The sequence below is a fragment of the Pangasianodon hypophthalmus genome, chromosome 21 (genome assembly GCF_027358585.1).
Source record: "Pangasianodon hypophthalmus isolate fPanHyp1 chromosome 21, fPanHyp1.pri, whole genome shotgun sequence".
Lineage (NCBI taxonomy): Eukaryota > Metazoa > Chordata > Actinopteri > Siluriformes > Pangasiidae > Pangasianodon > Pangasianodon hypophthalmus.
In genome coordinates, this window is record NC_069730.1 from 18,001,259 (window position 1) to 18,017,430 (window position 16,172).

Sequence of the window (16,172 nt, forward strand, 5' to 3'; positions counted from 1 at the left end):
CTTGCTACTGATGATGTCACTTGGTGACCTATGTGGCCCCGCCCACCACAAACTTCGTCAACCTTCTGTCCCAAACAGTGTCACGTCACCGCATCCAGCATTGTCCAGAGTAAAGCTGCGGAAAACCTCACAACATGGACGACGACGTTTTAACCACTTTAAAAATATTAATCATCGGGGAGAGCGGCGTCGGAAAATCCAGGTAACACGGATTAAACCTGAGGAATTATTTCTGTTTTAATGTTTAGAATAAAAGAGCTGGCTCACGGTGACATCCTTCTGTTCAGAAGTTGCGAAACAAACTTAGCATAGCTGGCTAGCTTCTTTATGTTAGCGCTATGATAGTGAAATTAGCTGTCCTGTCGCGCTATTTTCAGTAAAAAATAAAGCCTTTTATAGTTCTATAGTCTTATTACCACCTACATGTATTGGTTTTGACACGCCAGATGTTTGAATGTAATTTTTTTCTGACGTGAAATGCAACTTCATGCGTTACAAGCTAAACCAAGCTAACGGCCGTTCTTTTTTTTATGTGCTCAGCTGTCGCATAAGTCCCGCCTTCTACGCTACGATTGGTTGGGCTGGTCTCTCTCTCAGTAATGTGATTGGTCGACTTGATCTGTCAGCCAATCATAGCGTAGAAAACAGGTTTGTCGGAAAAACGGATAGGGAAGCAAGTTAGTGTAGCATTAGCTAGCTACATATATTTTGTAGCTATATATATTGAAGAATATTTCATTTAAATTTTACCTAAATGGTGGTAACGTAGACTACAACTTCTTTCCGGCATCCAAATAAATGCCTCAGAGCTAGCTAACAAGATTAGCCTGCTAATAGGACTCGAGTCTGTATGACGACGGTGTTGATCTAAAGCACTGTAGTTGTTTTTTTCTTCATGAAACCGAAATTATATCTCTGAACAAAGAAGCAAAGCGTTTAACATCATCTCAAGGTTGTCATGCTTGTTATTTGATATTAAAATAGATTTTGTTGGTACATGGGTTAGGTCAAGGAGTCCAAACACACCCTGTTATTCTGTAATTTAGCTACATCCTGTATAGGGAGCATTAAAAGCATGCTTAAATGAAATCTTTATCTTTATTTCTCTCTAAATGTTTGCTTGAACCTATATTAGTGTACTGAGAAGTCTGGGTGAAGTCCATGACCCAGACACAACCCACTTTAAGATCTGGTTCTACAGTTTAACATGGCTAGAGAACACAAATCTGTACATATCTGCAGTTTTGTCTTGTATTTTCTGTAGTTTATTGATCTATCAGGAAGATGTATGGTCTAATGTCCCAAAAAGATATAGTCGAGTCATGAAACATCAGTTTCATCAGACTGTGTCTGAATGAGTTGACTCTTTGAACCGATTCTTCAAAGAACCGACTCGTTCCGAGTCACACGTCATAGAGTAATCTGCACAGAGAAATACACTGATGGTCCATAACTCTGGGATATATTGTTAGCACGTTAGACCAAACATCTTGCTGGTAGATTAAAAAAAGCATATAATACACGATAAAATTGCAGATAGCAGATACTCTACACAAGTTAGAGATGTGTCGTTCAGAACGAGTCGACTCTTTGAGTCGCCAGTGGTGTTACTCTTGTTCTGTGATGAATGTAATCAAAATGTTTAAAGCCAAAAACCTCTTTTCAACAACTGAGTGTATTTAATGGAGCCAATCGGTTATCGGAATGAATGGAAATGAATCTTCTTAATGAAGAACACACAGCAGGACAATAATATCAATGCAGGGATGATTACATTTGTAGTGCCATTAATTCAGTTTTATTAGATTTAGTTCCAAGCCAGAGCCGACATCAGTGAGGAAAAACGACTCAGAGACAACGTGAGGAAGACAGAATCCAGGCTCAAAAATGAACATATCCTCTTCTGGGTGACACCGGATAATGGGATTGCAAAAAATGTAATGCTGTTTTGTTGTTTAGAAGGTAGAGTAAGATTTCATACAGCTATTTTGTCCATAGTTAATCCAAGAAGAACTCTGACGTCATAATGTCGTCTAACGAGTCATTTGGAAACTGAACGAGTCGACTCTTTTTGGTTAGTTGAGCCAAACGATCTGATTCACTGCAATGGACCGCCATCTCAACCAGGGTGCATTCCCGGGATAGGCTCTGGATCCACACTTCCTGAAGATGAATGAATGATTCCGAATACAGATGAAGAACGTTACTGATGAAGTCTTTATCTGATTTTAAAAAAGGGCGTGGGACAGAAATTTAAACTCAACACTTGTTGAAGGCGAATGGTTTGCAGTTTGTGGTTATATTTGTGAAGCCTTGGGTGTTTGGGTTTGTTAGAGACAAGCACTTAAGAAATTTAATCCAAACTAGCATAAAGATAAGCACAATGAAAAGATAAGTCAGAAATGCGACACTGACATGTCAGGGATGAGGAAGGGGAGAGGATTTGCGAAGTTGTGTGTCTTACTATTCATAAAATAATCCTTTTCACTCTCTCTATATTAAAAAGTATATTGTATAAAAAGTACTCTTTTTTTTTTTTTTTTTTTTTTCCCTTTCGCAGTTTGCTCCTGAGGTTTACAGATGACACGTTCGATCCAGAATTAGCCGCAACAATCGGTGAGTCAGAGGATTATTTTAGCCCACATCCCGATTTGGCTGAAGTATTACTGCTTGTATTGCTCTCTGTGTTTATCAGACGCATGACATCAGTATAGACTTTAATCAGGCGTAAATAAGATTCACAGTGATTATGTTGGCCTTGTAAAAATGACACAGGTTTAACATGTGTCTGAAGATGTGTCTGAAGATCCGTCTGAAGCGACAGTGAAGGCAGGAATCTTCCTATGATCAGGTGCTTTCGGTTTCTGGATGTTAACATAACCGCAGACCAAAATTAGACCAAACTGCGGCTTAACTTTTAGCCTGGATTACTGCTGATGTAAACGATTTAAATACTGAACACAGGACCTCAATTTTTTTTTTAACCAAATGAGAAACATAAAGAAAAGATAGTTCTTTTATGTGTCTAAAAACCTTTTTTATATAGATATAATCCAACAATTTGTTCCTTAACTTTAAAGAATTAAAACCTCTGTTTTACAATGTGCAATCAGTGTAAATCATTCTGTGTTGTATTTACGGCACTTTCCCACGTTTTTAAAATTGCCATTAGAATAAAGTTAGTATTATTTTTTACGCTTGGTTTTAAGTTTTAATCAGAAACACGTTGATGTGTTTGGAACCGTTTTAAACCCATTAAATTTAAGTGGAAAGGCAGTTAGACTTATAATTCTAAACGGCTAAATAATAATCATCATAGCCGTAACCACTTCTGATTGTAGGTAAGGTGTTGTTAAAAATAATGTATAATGTAATGAAATTGCTGAACAGTTTTAACCGTGCACCAGGTTAAACGAGGTGTCTGTGTGTTCCAGGTGTGGACTTTAAAGTGAAAACTATAGCAGTAGATGGCAACAGAGCCAAGCTTGCTATATGGGTAAGTACTTCCTAGTTACATGTAGTCGTATAGCTCTTAAACAGCTTCTAATGTTTTATCTCGGTTTATTGTACCCTCAAATTTGAAACTCTCAAACGAATTTTATGTTTGTCGATTTTTTCACGTGTTCTATTGCGTGTTCTTCGTAATGCACTTAAAATATTGTTCCTAAATTTAATGTACATATTCATCAATGGATCTGTAGAAACCCATCTATCTTACTGTACGATACATATCCACTGACCTACCATTTTATTAGGAACACCTGCTCATTCATGCAATTGTCCAATCAGCTAATCATGTGGCAGCAGCGCAGCACATAAAATCAGGCAGATACTTTGAGTATTTCTGAAACTCCTGATCTCCTGAGATTTTCACACACATCAGTCTCCAGAGTTTACACAAAATAGTGCAAACAAAAAACATCCAGTGAGCAGCAGTTCTGCGGGCTTGTTAACGAGGACAGCAGCCAAACCGGTAGTTAGAACTGACATGAACTCACATAACCACTCTTTACAACCGTGGTGAGCAGAAAAGCATCTCACAACACATCAAACTTTGAGGCAGATGGACTACAACAGCAGAAAACCACATCAGAGTGCGCTCCTGTAAGCCAAGAACAGGAATCTGAGGCTACGGTGGGCACCGAAACTGGGCAGATTGGACAAGATTGAAAAAAAAAAATTGCCTGGTCATTTTCCAGTTTGCTGATTGGGTAACTGCTTGAGTGAACAGGTGTACAGGTGTTCACTGGTTATCAAACCCTTCTTTTTATCCTTTATTATCATTCTTTTTTATCCTAATCCTTATTCTTTTTATCTAATTTAATGTAGAACGCGTCTGGCAATCGAGCAGTAGTTCTTTTTGTCCACAAGGTGCCGCTGTTGCCATTTCAATGCTGTTGATTCGACTCAGAGAGGGTCACACTCATCCTGGAGCGTCTCATAAGCTGACGAGTTCAGTCACAGCATGTGTTTAATATCTTATTGTATCTAATTAAATGGTTTTTTTTCCCCCAGGACACAGCCGGACAGGAAAGGTTCAGGACTCTGACGCCCAGCTACTACAGAGGTGCACAGGGAGTAATACTGGGTAAGTGAGACGACCACAAACACACACACACACACACACACACGTCGTTCACTTCCTAGTGGTGTTTCATCACTGAACTTTTGTGGAAGCAATGATGTGACCAGCAGTAATAATTGATGACTCAGTGTCTGAACGACTCCTTTCATTCTCCAGCTTTTACTTTCAGACACTCGATCTAGAGAGCAACAGTAACCAAGCATGGGCGGGGCTTAGGATTGGTCAGTTAGGTATAAAGATCCCTGTATGTTTTTAAGCTTAAAAGAAACGTGAGCGATGTTTACATGCACACAACACTGCAGTGAAGATCTAAGGCAGAGATGGTATGCAGTTTAAGGAAAAAAAAACAGTAACTATAAAAGGAACCTTTTGTAAATATCTGTTCAGATATTAATACAACACTTTGCTATTTATAATACTAAGGAATCTGGAATAAAAGTAATTTATACATGATATATTATATAGTAATTACACATCATCATAAAATGTTATTTCATTATATATATATAATCATTTACTCTGTAACCGAAGTCTTGCGCTTCGTCATTTTGGTCTGGGGCTTTATTAAATGACTCTCCTGATGACTAAAGATTGGAAAAAACATCTCCTAATCTCTTTCCAATCTTCAGCTGTCCCGTTTCGATGATCCTGTGCCCACTGTAGCCTTGTCTAACAGGACTGGAATCTGGTTTTGTGCTCTGAGATGCTTTTCTGCTCACTATGGATGTAAAGAGCGGTTTATTTGGGTTACTGTGGCCTTCCTGTCAGCTCAAACCAGTCTCTCATCAACAAGGCCACACAAATGCTGCTCGCTGAATGTTGTGTGTTTTTCGCACCATTCTGTCTCTCTAGAGACTGTTGTGTGTGAAAATCCCAGGAGATCACAGGTCAAGACACAGGTCAAGGGCTTTGGTTAATCTTCACATCAAATATCACTGAGATCTGAGGTTTGATGTGAAGACTAACCAAAGCTCTTGACCTGTGTCTGCATGATTTTATGCATTGCCCTGCTGCTACCTAATTGGCTGATCGGGTAATTTAAATAAAAGTGGTCTATTAATGTGGCCCGTGAGCTTATATAGCTATGATTTAAATCGTGACATTTTCAAATTCTAGACACTAATTGTATGCGCATTTTTATAGCAATGTGTTTAGGTTTAAATCAATCAAATTCCTTGAGTCTGGAGTCTCTTGCTTATGATTTCATACACAAAGAATTTATTTGATTGAAATTTCTTACTTTTAGTTTAAAAAGTCATGTAAACTGCAATGAAACAAACCAGAGAACGATGGTCTCTCGTGTCGGGTGTCAAGCTGTCATCACTTGTTCCGTTGCAGAAAGGGCTGCGCATCGTCACAGAAAGCACGACCGAGAGTCAGTGGAGCAATCCAAATCTAATATCAGCTGGACCAGGTTGAGAGCTCAGTCAGACAGCGCTGTTTACGTGATCAGATCTCTGTCTGACTAACAGGTTTATCGGACCGGTGATGTGTATGCTAACGTGTCTGAATCGATTACCTAGGTAGTACGCCACTCTGTGTGTTTGTTAAACACGATGTCCTGGTTTATTGTTCCCCAGCACGCTAATGCTTTGTCTTTCGAGTGGAAGAGAGTGTGTATCTTTCTGAGAGTACACAATGCGCATGTTGCCCCACACACACCTGTTTTGAATCAGCCAGATTGTAAATATTGAGAGCTGGAACTTGTTTTGCAAGGTGCTAGCACACAGCGCATTGTGTACATCTGTGATCGTTGGTCAGTGCTAGTATCCCGTCTCAGTTGTTTCCTGTCTCAATTGTGATTCGCTTTGAATCAAAATGTCCACCAGGTGAATGAATATAAATGATTCAGATTGTTTACTCCTGTGTGTCTCAGTGTACGATGTGACGAAGCGGGACTCGTTCACAAAGCTGGAGAACTGGCTCAATGAGTTGGAGACGTACTGCACACGCAACGACCTCGTCAAAATGCTCGTCGGCAACAAAATCGACAAGGTTTGTTCATGTAGAAACTATTAGCCACACCATGAAATGCCTGTCTGCCACAAATGATTTGATAACACACTTGGGGTTGTGCTGTTACAGGAAAACAATCAACTTTGGTGTGGAGTTACTGTTACCGCATAAAGTGTTTTACTCCTTTTGTATTTATTTATTAAAGATCGATACATCGTACTTTTTATCCATTTATAGTTACTTTTAAAGTTGTGGAACATCCACGTAACAAGTTAGTTCCTCTTATCGCTTGCGTTATAGCAGCTATAAACTGTCGTTCCCTCACCAGTTTTTCATTTTTGTAAGTTTATAAGACACAAAACTTAGCTTGTTATGAGAACCGTGAAACGCAAAGCTCTCTGTCCTGACATTGGAGACTCCTTCCATAAATGTTAAATAAAGAAGATGCACAGATTCCTGTTCTTGGCTGACAGGATTGGAATCTGACGTGGTCTGTGCAGATCTGCCTCAAGGTTCGACGTGTTGTGTGTTCTGAGATGCTTTTCTGCTCACCACAGTTGTACAGAGTTACTGTTGACTTCCTGTTATCTCGAACCAGTCTGGCCCTCTCATCCGTAAGGTGTTTCTGCCCACTAGGGCTGAGAACTCCTTCCATAAATATGTTTAGCATTCAAGTGTGTGAATTGTTACTATAGAAACGGTAATGTGATACAACAAGGGCATTAATATAAAACTGTTATTTGTCATGTAGCCAGAACTACTTTCAGAGCTGCTATTATAGAAAATTAATCAACACCTTCTGACCAATCAGAATTGAGAATTCAGTAGAGCTTTGGTATTGCAGAAATCTTAAAGAAAGCTGTAACTTTACTATGTTCTCTAGAGTCACCCTAAACTTTATAAAATATTATAATTAATCTGAGTGTGCTGGGAAAAGTGGTATTGTCATTGTTTGTAAGAATTCATTGATTTCATTCATTTGAATAGAAGGGGTGTGGTCCTGGGGGCGGGTCTGATTTGCATATTCATAGCTTCTGGCTTTCATGATCAGGGTAAGCATGGGGGAAATCACCATGTTAAGCAATTTAATATTTATTATAGAAACATTTCTGTTCTTTAGAGCATGATTAGAGTAACTTCAGGATGTTCAGTGACTGCTTCTGTCTCCCACGATGTTGAGGTGTCAAAATATTGAAATAAATGTTTGTTTTTTTGCTGCAGGACAACCGTGAGGTGGACAGGAACGAGGGCCTGAAGTTTGCTCGTAAACACTCCATGCTATTCATCGGTAAGCTTGTGTACGGGCAAGCGGTCAGGGGAGATGGAGGGATGGCCTTAGACTTACCAATATTTGTTGTATTTTTCAACTATTTTTCAAGAGTGTTGATCATTAGAGGCTGTGGATCAGCACAGCGTATTCCTCTGAACACTGCCAGAACTTTTTTTTTTTATGTTTTCCATGATATCATTTTACTTAATAACAGCAAACTAAACTTTTCTTTCTGCCTTTTTTTCTTTATTTTCAAAAATAAAGCAAAAGCAAGGAAAAAAAACATATCAAGAATCATCATGTAGTAAATATACACGAGCCGGAGTTAATAAAAAGTGTTCAGATAAAAATCTGGAGAATTAAGACGGTGATGTGTTTCTGTGTTGCGTAAAGCACTGAACTCGGTGTGTAATCTGACCCCCGCTGCCTGCTTGCGTCGTCGAGTTGCCCCATGCCCGTTGCCTTACACTCTACACTGATGTCATCATCGTTGCATCAGAGCCTCGTATCCTTGAACTCTCAGTTCACGTGTTTCGAAATACAAAATGTAAAATAGCAAAAGGAAACGAAAAACTTTCACATGATCAAATTTAGACATTTTCTGCTATGTATAGTTATGAAAAATACACACTTTCCTAAGCTGGTGTCTGTTCATGCTAACATCGGTGAGGAAATAATCACTGATTAATTATTTCAGCCATTTCTGTTCAGTTGGCTAAATTTCTTGTCTTCTTAATCAGTGTCTTTTTATACAGTGTGTGTAAATGCTCTTCTCTGTTTTGATGATGATGATGATGTGATAGAGTAGGGGCATTGAATACATTTTTTACAGCTGGTATCTGATTACAAATCGGTCAGGCTTATGTGTGCTTCTCCAACAACTTGATTAAACTGTGAGAAAAGAAACGAGGTTTTAGACATCTTTAGCAGACTGACTGCGTTTGTTAGTCTGCCGTCATCCTTACTGGTATTCTCTACCTGACATTCCAAGTTTTCAGTGTGTTTAAGCCATACGTTTCAGTGCCAGTAGTGAAACGACAAATAAAGACAGCTTTTAGGGGAAAAAGAAAGCTAGACATTCTTCGAATTACATCATTTTCGACCTCCATACGTTCAGGCTACAAAGTGGTAAAAATATGGACGCCTCCATGTTCATCTTTTGTTAGCAACAAACTAGCCAGCTAACGTTAGTGCTACGAGTGATGTATATTTTCCTCCCGAAAGCAGCAAACTGTATAGTCAATGTTAGAGATTTAACAAGTGTATGTTGATTGATCTAAAGCAAATACTAGTATATACAGTATAACATATTTAAAAGTAAAGATGTGCTACCTCGGTCGAGGTTGATGGTGTGACGGCCATATTGATTTAATGTCACGTGCTGAACCCGGTGCTGAGGAGACCTTCCTGATTTTCCAAGTAGGAATTCTTGGAGTTGAGGGGGGATTTTCTTTTGGTTTTTCCCTAGTCGGGTATGGAAATTTAGGAATTATAAGTTTTAGTCAAACACAGAATTATAGCATATAATAAATATTATATTACGGCTCCCCTTAGTGGTCAGTCAGTGATTACAAGCCAACAAATCAGGTTGGAAAATGCAAAAGAACTGTCAAATTTCATCTAAATGTTACATTTCTATGCATAGTACGTAATCAATAAAATAACTTGCTGATGGATAATCAATATATTCATGGCTCAGTTATCAGTGTTGTGTAATTCTGGCGTAGATCTTACCCCTCGTTCCTGTCTTTTCTCCTCAGAGGCGAGCGCTAAGACCAGGGACGGCGTCCAGTGTGCCTTCGAGGAGCTGGTGGAGAAGATCCTGCAGACCCCGGGCCTGTGGGAGAGCAGCGTCCAGAATCACGGCGTTCAGCTCGGAGAGCAGCAGGCGCAGAGCTACAGCGCCTGTGGCGGATACTGCTCCCTCATCTAACTTCCACAATTCCACCGGACTGAGACATGAGATGAAAAAAAAACAAACTGCGATTTCCTGCTTCTGAATGAGAGGCGAAGGTCGGCTCCGTCCCGGGCAGCCGGAGGACGTTCACACACCCTGTGTTTCCTTCCACTTCGATTTCTGTATGGTATTTTATCTAACTTATCATGAGCTGCATTGAATTACCGTTGCTGTCACTATGTCATTATACTGAAGCAGAAGGACCGATGCTGACATCATTCTCTCTCTCTATGGTATAGTTATTACAAATTAAAAACAGGGGCCATTAAAGAAAGAGGGTGGGATTAGTTTCTCTACTCCAGGGGTAAACTGTCCTAACTTTTCCATCAAGTTCCACCCCGTGCTTCTTCTCCAAGCCTCTTTCCTCTATCTAATATAATATATTTCCTTATTTTTGTAATAATTTCGAGTGTTGGCTGCTTTTAACCGGCACCAAACACCCTCCTGTTTGCTGTTTTTATAATCCATCTCCTCGCTTAGCATGATCCTGCTAGCATTTCTTGAGAAATATTCATACTAAAATATAAGGAATGGCTTTTCTGAGTTCTTATTGTTCTCCCTTTATCGTCTCTGGTGACTAAGCAGTGATTTTACATCCGTAGAACATCTTACAGTGCAATAACTCTCTTTATTTTCATTTATGGACCACTGATGTGTACAACTGTAGCACGTGAGTACTGGGTTTCTTGCCGTCCTGCTTACACAAACTACTCAAGCTTGAAAAGTTAGTCTTTTGAAAAGGTTTGGCTGTATCCGAATGGCTCGATTTCAATTGCTTTTTTTTTTTTTTTTTTTTTAACAACTCTCCTTATTTTAGACTTTGTTAAGCCTCTAATCGCTGTGTTAAACATGACCGTCACTGTTGATAAATCACTAGAACTGGGTTTAATATCAGTAGTTTGTGTCCTGATTAATTTCATTTACACTATTCCTCATCAGTGGAGAGCTAAACACACTTGGAGGGTACCATTCCTTGTCGCTGCTGTGGTACCCTAAACCCTTTGTATCTTTACTACAAATCTTTCACCTCCATGAAGAGCAGTCAGAAAGGTAAATATGTTCCTTAAATCCTTTTAAAGGTGCACTATGTCAACATTTCCAGACTAAAATTACATATTAAAGGTTCAAACTCTAAGAGTACCACCTCAGCGATAAGTATCATTAACACCTTTTTATCCGAGAGTGTATATCTGAGAGCGTATATTAAACCTGATATTATTTTAAAGCAGGTATTAGTACTTTCTCGATGGGAGAAGTACGGCCTTCATCTGAAAATCAATAAATCCGACTGTTCGAATCCATTTTTAAAGGGGCTATATGTAAAAGTCATGTTAAAAGCATGTTATGAGGCTGTAGCCTCCTGCTTTTCCTGATATCACCCGAACATCCTGCAAGCAAATAAAGAGCATGTGCAGTCGTCGTTTCCTGTTTGCACCGACACATCTGCTGTATTCTGATGAGCTGAAACTTTTGAAATACTGAAATGAGCAAGAATTTGTGGGGTGAATATAAGAGAGGATGGGTTCAGTCAAATGTGTGAGCGGGTACCAGTACTGTGAAATCTGAAACAGATATGTGTTTAACGTGCTACATCCAGGTATAATGTGTCACGTGAAGTTTAAAACAGCATTCGCTGACTTTTAAAAGGTTAATAAACCCACCTGGCATTAATCAGGCGTGAGTTTAGCACTTTCCTTGATATACCTTGAAAATTATTCACATAATTGTATCATAAATTTCTGGATAAAAGCATCAGACAAAAGAATAAACATCTTTTGTACAGATTGATGGAAATTCCAGCAATTAACCAATTGATCGTGTCTTTCGCATACAGCTCCTTTGTGTGTGTTGATCTCACAAGCGGTTTATCGAGCCGTCGAAGATCCTCGCTGCTCCGATTTGCTTGACTCTAGAGGATGTCGCTGTCTGGATTGCATTCTGTACTACGTTAGGATTGGATTGGAAGTGTGTCAGAGAACATCAGTACTGTTTTCTTTTGCAATAAAATTTCACTTATAATCCAACTGCCTTATAGTTTTCTGTTGTAGCTGACTATACATCGTGTTTATCAGCTACACTTTCCATATACAGTGCCTTGGACTTTCCCACATTTTGTAGTGTTACAACTAGGGCTAGTCAATATGACGATGTAATATCAATATTGTGATGTCATCATACACTTTTTTGATTTGATGTAATTTTTATTTAGTTAATCATTAAAATGGTTTGTCTTTCAGTATTAGAATCAATTTTTCTGTAGGCATTAAATAAAAATATTATCAAGTCTGTTGCTGCAAACAAATTGCTGGCAGTTTGTTAGCTAAATGATATATTGTGATACATATCATGTGTCGTACAAATCTTATACAAAGTATCAGGATATGATATTTTTGCCATATTGCCCAGACCTAGTTACATCTTGGATCTGAAATGGCCTTGGTCTTAATGATGCTGTTTTTTTTTTTTTTCTTTAAATAGTTCTCTAACTACCTCTGTTTTCTTCCAGGATCAGGTGTATTTATACTGAGATCAGATCACAACCCTTTCATTCTTTAAAGTTCATTCAACGTATCATGTGACTTCTGATGGCAACTTTTTGCACCAGGACTAATTTAGGGGTTTCACACTGAGAGTGGTGAATATTTATGCAATTTAGGATTTTTGTTTTTAAGTAACTGAAATATTAATTTGCTACTTTGTGTAGATGTATAATCCCAGTTAGGTCCATTGCAGTTCCAGGTTATAATGGTACGAACTGTGGAAAAGTTCAAAGGGGTGAATACTTATGCAAACAGTGGAAATGAACCACCTCTGACTAGATATGAGTTTTGATATTCTCAGAACTGCGCATCGGAACCAAAAAAGTTGCACGTGGTGTTTGCTGTCATGTGGACGGTCAGATATGAAGCTCTCTGGACAAAGAAGAGCTACGTTCATTGACGTGAGAAGATACTGGACACGACGGATTGCTCGTGCGCGCACGTTTACCGCATTGATTTGTTTATCTTCAGTAAATGCTTCATTATGCTAAAGGTAGCTGTAGTTTAAATGAATAGAAAAACCCTGTTTATTTAAGTTAAGTATTTATTATTCATCATATTGTGCTGTGAGTTAGAGAAATTGAAAATGAACTCCAGATGACCAGAGACAGTTCATTGGATAGACAGGAACTTGGTCCTCCGACTCGGTGTCTTGTTACTATGGCAATAAGCAGAGAGAAGACCCCAAACATGGCCGTCTTATGGCAACAAATACAAGGATGAGTAGAGCCATTCATATTCCGTGTTATTGCAGTCACATGTGGTTCACCCCCTCGGCACGTCTATCAATCACTCGTCCCATCGAAAGATGAACTCTGCTTTCATGTTCTTGAGCATGTTAAAAATGCATACCTCAGAAATGGGTCATCATTAAATATCACCAGTGTCAAGCTTCTATTTTTGCTAAACGTGTTTATCTAATGTAGATTATTCGTGATGCTAACGGCGCTCCGACGGTGAGATGGATGTCAGCTTGAACGGAAATTGTATAATGTTACAGAGAGCCTGATTGTCCCACTATTATGGCTGCTGTGGCTGTTTTTCTTGGTAGATTTCTCCCTCTATTCCTTGTATTAATTAGACTCACATCTTGGACTGGATCTTATGGAGCATCTGAGGTGCCATGGTGATTATTTTTTAACAAAATATTGATAATATATAATCAATAATATATGATTCAATAATATATTGAGTCCATGAATTGATTTTCAGAAGATAATACATTCAGGCAACAAGAATATACGCTATATGGCCAAAAGTCTGACACCAAAAGATAATATAATGAGCCCAAGGGGTTATATGTCAAGCTTATGAGATAATATATTGAGGCCACTAGATAAATGTTGGAGCTACAAGATAATAAATTGAAACCACAAGATGATATAGGCAATGAGATAATATATTGAGGCCACTAGATACTATGTTGAGGGCATGAGATAATATATTGAGTATACGATGTAATATTATGAGGCTACTAGATAATATTTCGAGGCCATAAGATCATACATTTAAGCCACCAGATAATATATTGAGGCCATGAGATAATAAGTTGAAACAACAAGATAATATAGTGAGGCCATAAGGCAGTTTTTTGAGGTCAAAAGGTATGATGAAGGCACGAAATAATATACTGAGTCCACAATTTAACATTTTGAGGCCACAGAATAATATATTGAGGAGACAAAATAATATATTGAAGCTACAAGATGATGTATTTAGTCCACAATTTAACATTTTGAGGCCATGAGATAATATACTGAGTCTGCAAGATAATGTAGTAATATCACGAAATACTATACTGAGTCTGTGAGATAATATATTGAGGCTATGAGATAATACATTAAGACCACAAGATAAGTATCTCTTGGCCACGCAAATCAAAGTACTGGTCACAGATTGTGTAACTTCAGCCCACAAATTAATATATTGTGGAAATCCCACAACTAATACATGGCCTCCAGTTAATTGAATGTCTCAGAATCATTTAAAAAAAATAATAGTTGCCATGAGTTAAGAATTTAGTACCATAAAATAGATCTGGAGAAGCTTGGCCATATATTAATTCATGGCCACGCCTTATTAAAAAAATAACCACGATATCACCTCAGCAGCTTGGTATTCAGGCAATGACTGCATGAAGTCTAGAAGCCATAGCCATCACCAGACAATGGGTTTCTTCCCTGGTGATACTCTGCCAGGCCTTTACTTCCTGCTCGTTCTTGGGGTGATTGACATAGCCATTGCAGAACCTTCCACTTCTTTACATTTACATTTATGGCATTTGGCAGAGCGACTTATAATTATCTCATCTATATAACTGAGCAGTTGAGGGTTAAGGGCCTTGCTCAAGGGCCCAGCAGTGGCAGCTTGGTGGTGCTCGGATTTGAACTCTCAACCTTCCGATCAGAAGTCCAACATCTTGACCACTGAGCTACCACTTCTTTGCCTTACAGAAGTCTTGGGTTGCTTTCGAAATATGCTTTAGGTCCATCTGCAGTATGAAGCACTGTCCAATGAGGTTTGAAGCATTTGGCTGAATGTGAGCAGATAATACACTATAGCTATACACTTCAGAATTCATTCTGCTGCTATTGTCAGCAGTCACATTATCAAAAAATACAAGGGAACCAGTTCCACTGGTAGCCATATACTCCCACGCTATAAGATGAGGTGGTACGCTTCGGATCATGAGCAGTGCCTTTCCTTCTCCATGCTCTTCTCTTCATTTACATTTATGGCATTTGGCAGACGCCCTTATCCAGAGCAACTTACAATTATCTCATTTATACAACTGAGCAGTTGAGAGTTAAGGGCCTTGCTCAAGGGCCCAGCAGTGGCAGCTTGGTGGTGCTGGGATTCGAACTCTCAACCTTCCGATCAGAAGTCCAACATCTTGGATATCTCATGTCTCCATAGGATGTTGTTCCAGAACTGTACAGGCTTTTTTAGATTTTTTTTTTTTTTTTTTAGCAAACTCTACCCTGGGCATCCTGTTTTTGAGGCTCACCAATTGGTTTACATCTCGTGGTAAACCCTCTGTATTTACTCTGGTGAAGTCTTCTCTGAATTGCAAATTTTGACACAGATACGCCGACCTCCTGGAGGGTGTTCTTGATCTGCCAGCTGTTGTGAAGTGGTTTTTCTTCACCACAGTATTTTCATCTGCTACAGTTGTTTTCCATGGTCTTCCAGGCCTTTTGGTGTTCCTGAGCTCACCACTGCGTTCTTTCTTTTTGTACCAAACAGAATGTACCAAAATGTTGATTTTTGCTACAGCTAATGTTTTTGCTATCTCTCTGATGGCTTTGTCACTTAAAACCAACTCTAAACCTTTTATCTGCTTACTTTCTAATGAGGGAATAATCTGTGTGTTATTCCCTCATTAAGTGACATAATGAGGGAATAACACACACCTGGCCATGGAACAGCTGAGCAGCTAATTGTCTAATAAATTAGGTCACTTAAAAAGGGGGACGTCATATAAAAAATGCTGTAATTCCTACACCGTTCACTCGATTTGGGTATAAATACCCTCAAATTAAAGCTGAAAGTCTGCACTTCGTTATTTAATTTCAACTCCAATATGCTATGGTAGACAGCTAAAATTACAATAACTTTATCCATGTCCAAAATTTTATGGACTTGACTATATATGGACAAGTGCATCGGTGTGATCTTTCTCTCAGAGCCGAAACACAGTCAGGTGTGGTTTATCATGCTTGGTTTTTTAGGCCCGTCATACCACTTCCAGATGCTTTCCCTCCCAAACCACAAACCACTTTTGAAATTGTAACAATGATAAAGGACAATTTGTGGGGAAAAAAAATCCTAATGCTGTTTCACTGTGTTGATACAAAGGGCGTA

The 16,172-nt window shown here is 38.8% G+C and overlaps 1 protein-coding gene across 2 annotated transcripts; it reads left to right on the plus strand.

Moving 5' to 3' along the window:
• The first annotated feature begins 42 nt into the window (after positions 1 to 42).
• rab18b (RAB18B, member RAS oncogene family) lies at positions 43 to 11,792 on the plus strand. Of its 2 annotated transcripts, XR_008300644.1 has the most exons (8): positions 43 to 202; positions 2,561 to 2,616; positions 3,435 to 3,496; positions 4,516 to 4,588; positions 6,462 to 6,580; positions 7,763 to 7,829; positions 9,572 to 10,818; positions 11,603 to 11,792. XR_008300644.1 is itself a non-coding variant. In XM_026946314.3 (7 exons), exons 1-7 carry the CDS (start codon positions 135 to 137, stop codon positions 9,742 to 9,744), a joined length of 618 nt encoding a protein of 205 aa, XP_026802115.1. In that variant the 5' UTR covers positions 43 to 134; the 3' UTR covers positions 9,745 to 11,792. The 2 variants fall into 2 exon arrangements, 1 of the variants encoding a protein (XP_026802115.1); XM_026946314.3 differs by having other exon boundaries at positions 9,572 to 11,792.
• Positions 11,793 to 16,172: the final 4,380 nt, after the last annotated feature.

Coding starts and splice junctions, on each gene's coding strand:
- rab18b (XM_026946314.3), top strand. CDS start 135: ATGGACGACGACGTTTTAACCACTTTAAAAATATTAATCATCGGGGAG. Junction 3,497..4,515: donor GAGCCAAGCTTGCTATATGG/GTAAGTACTTCC, acceptor TTTTTCCCCCAG/GACACAGCCGGACAGGAAAG. Junction 4,589..6,461: donor TGCACAGGGAGTAATACTGG/GTAAGTGAGACG, acceptor TGTGTGTCTCAG/TGTACGATGTGACGAAGCGG.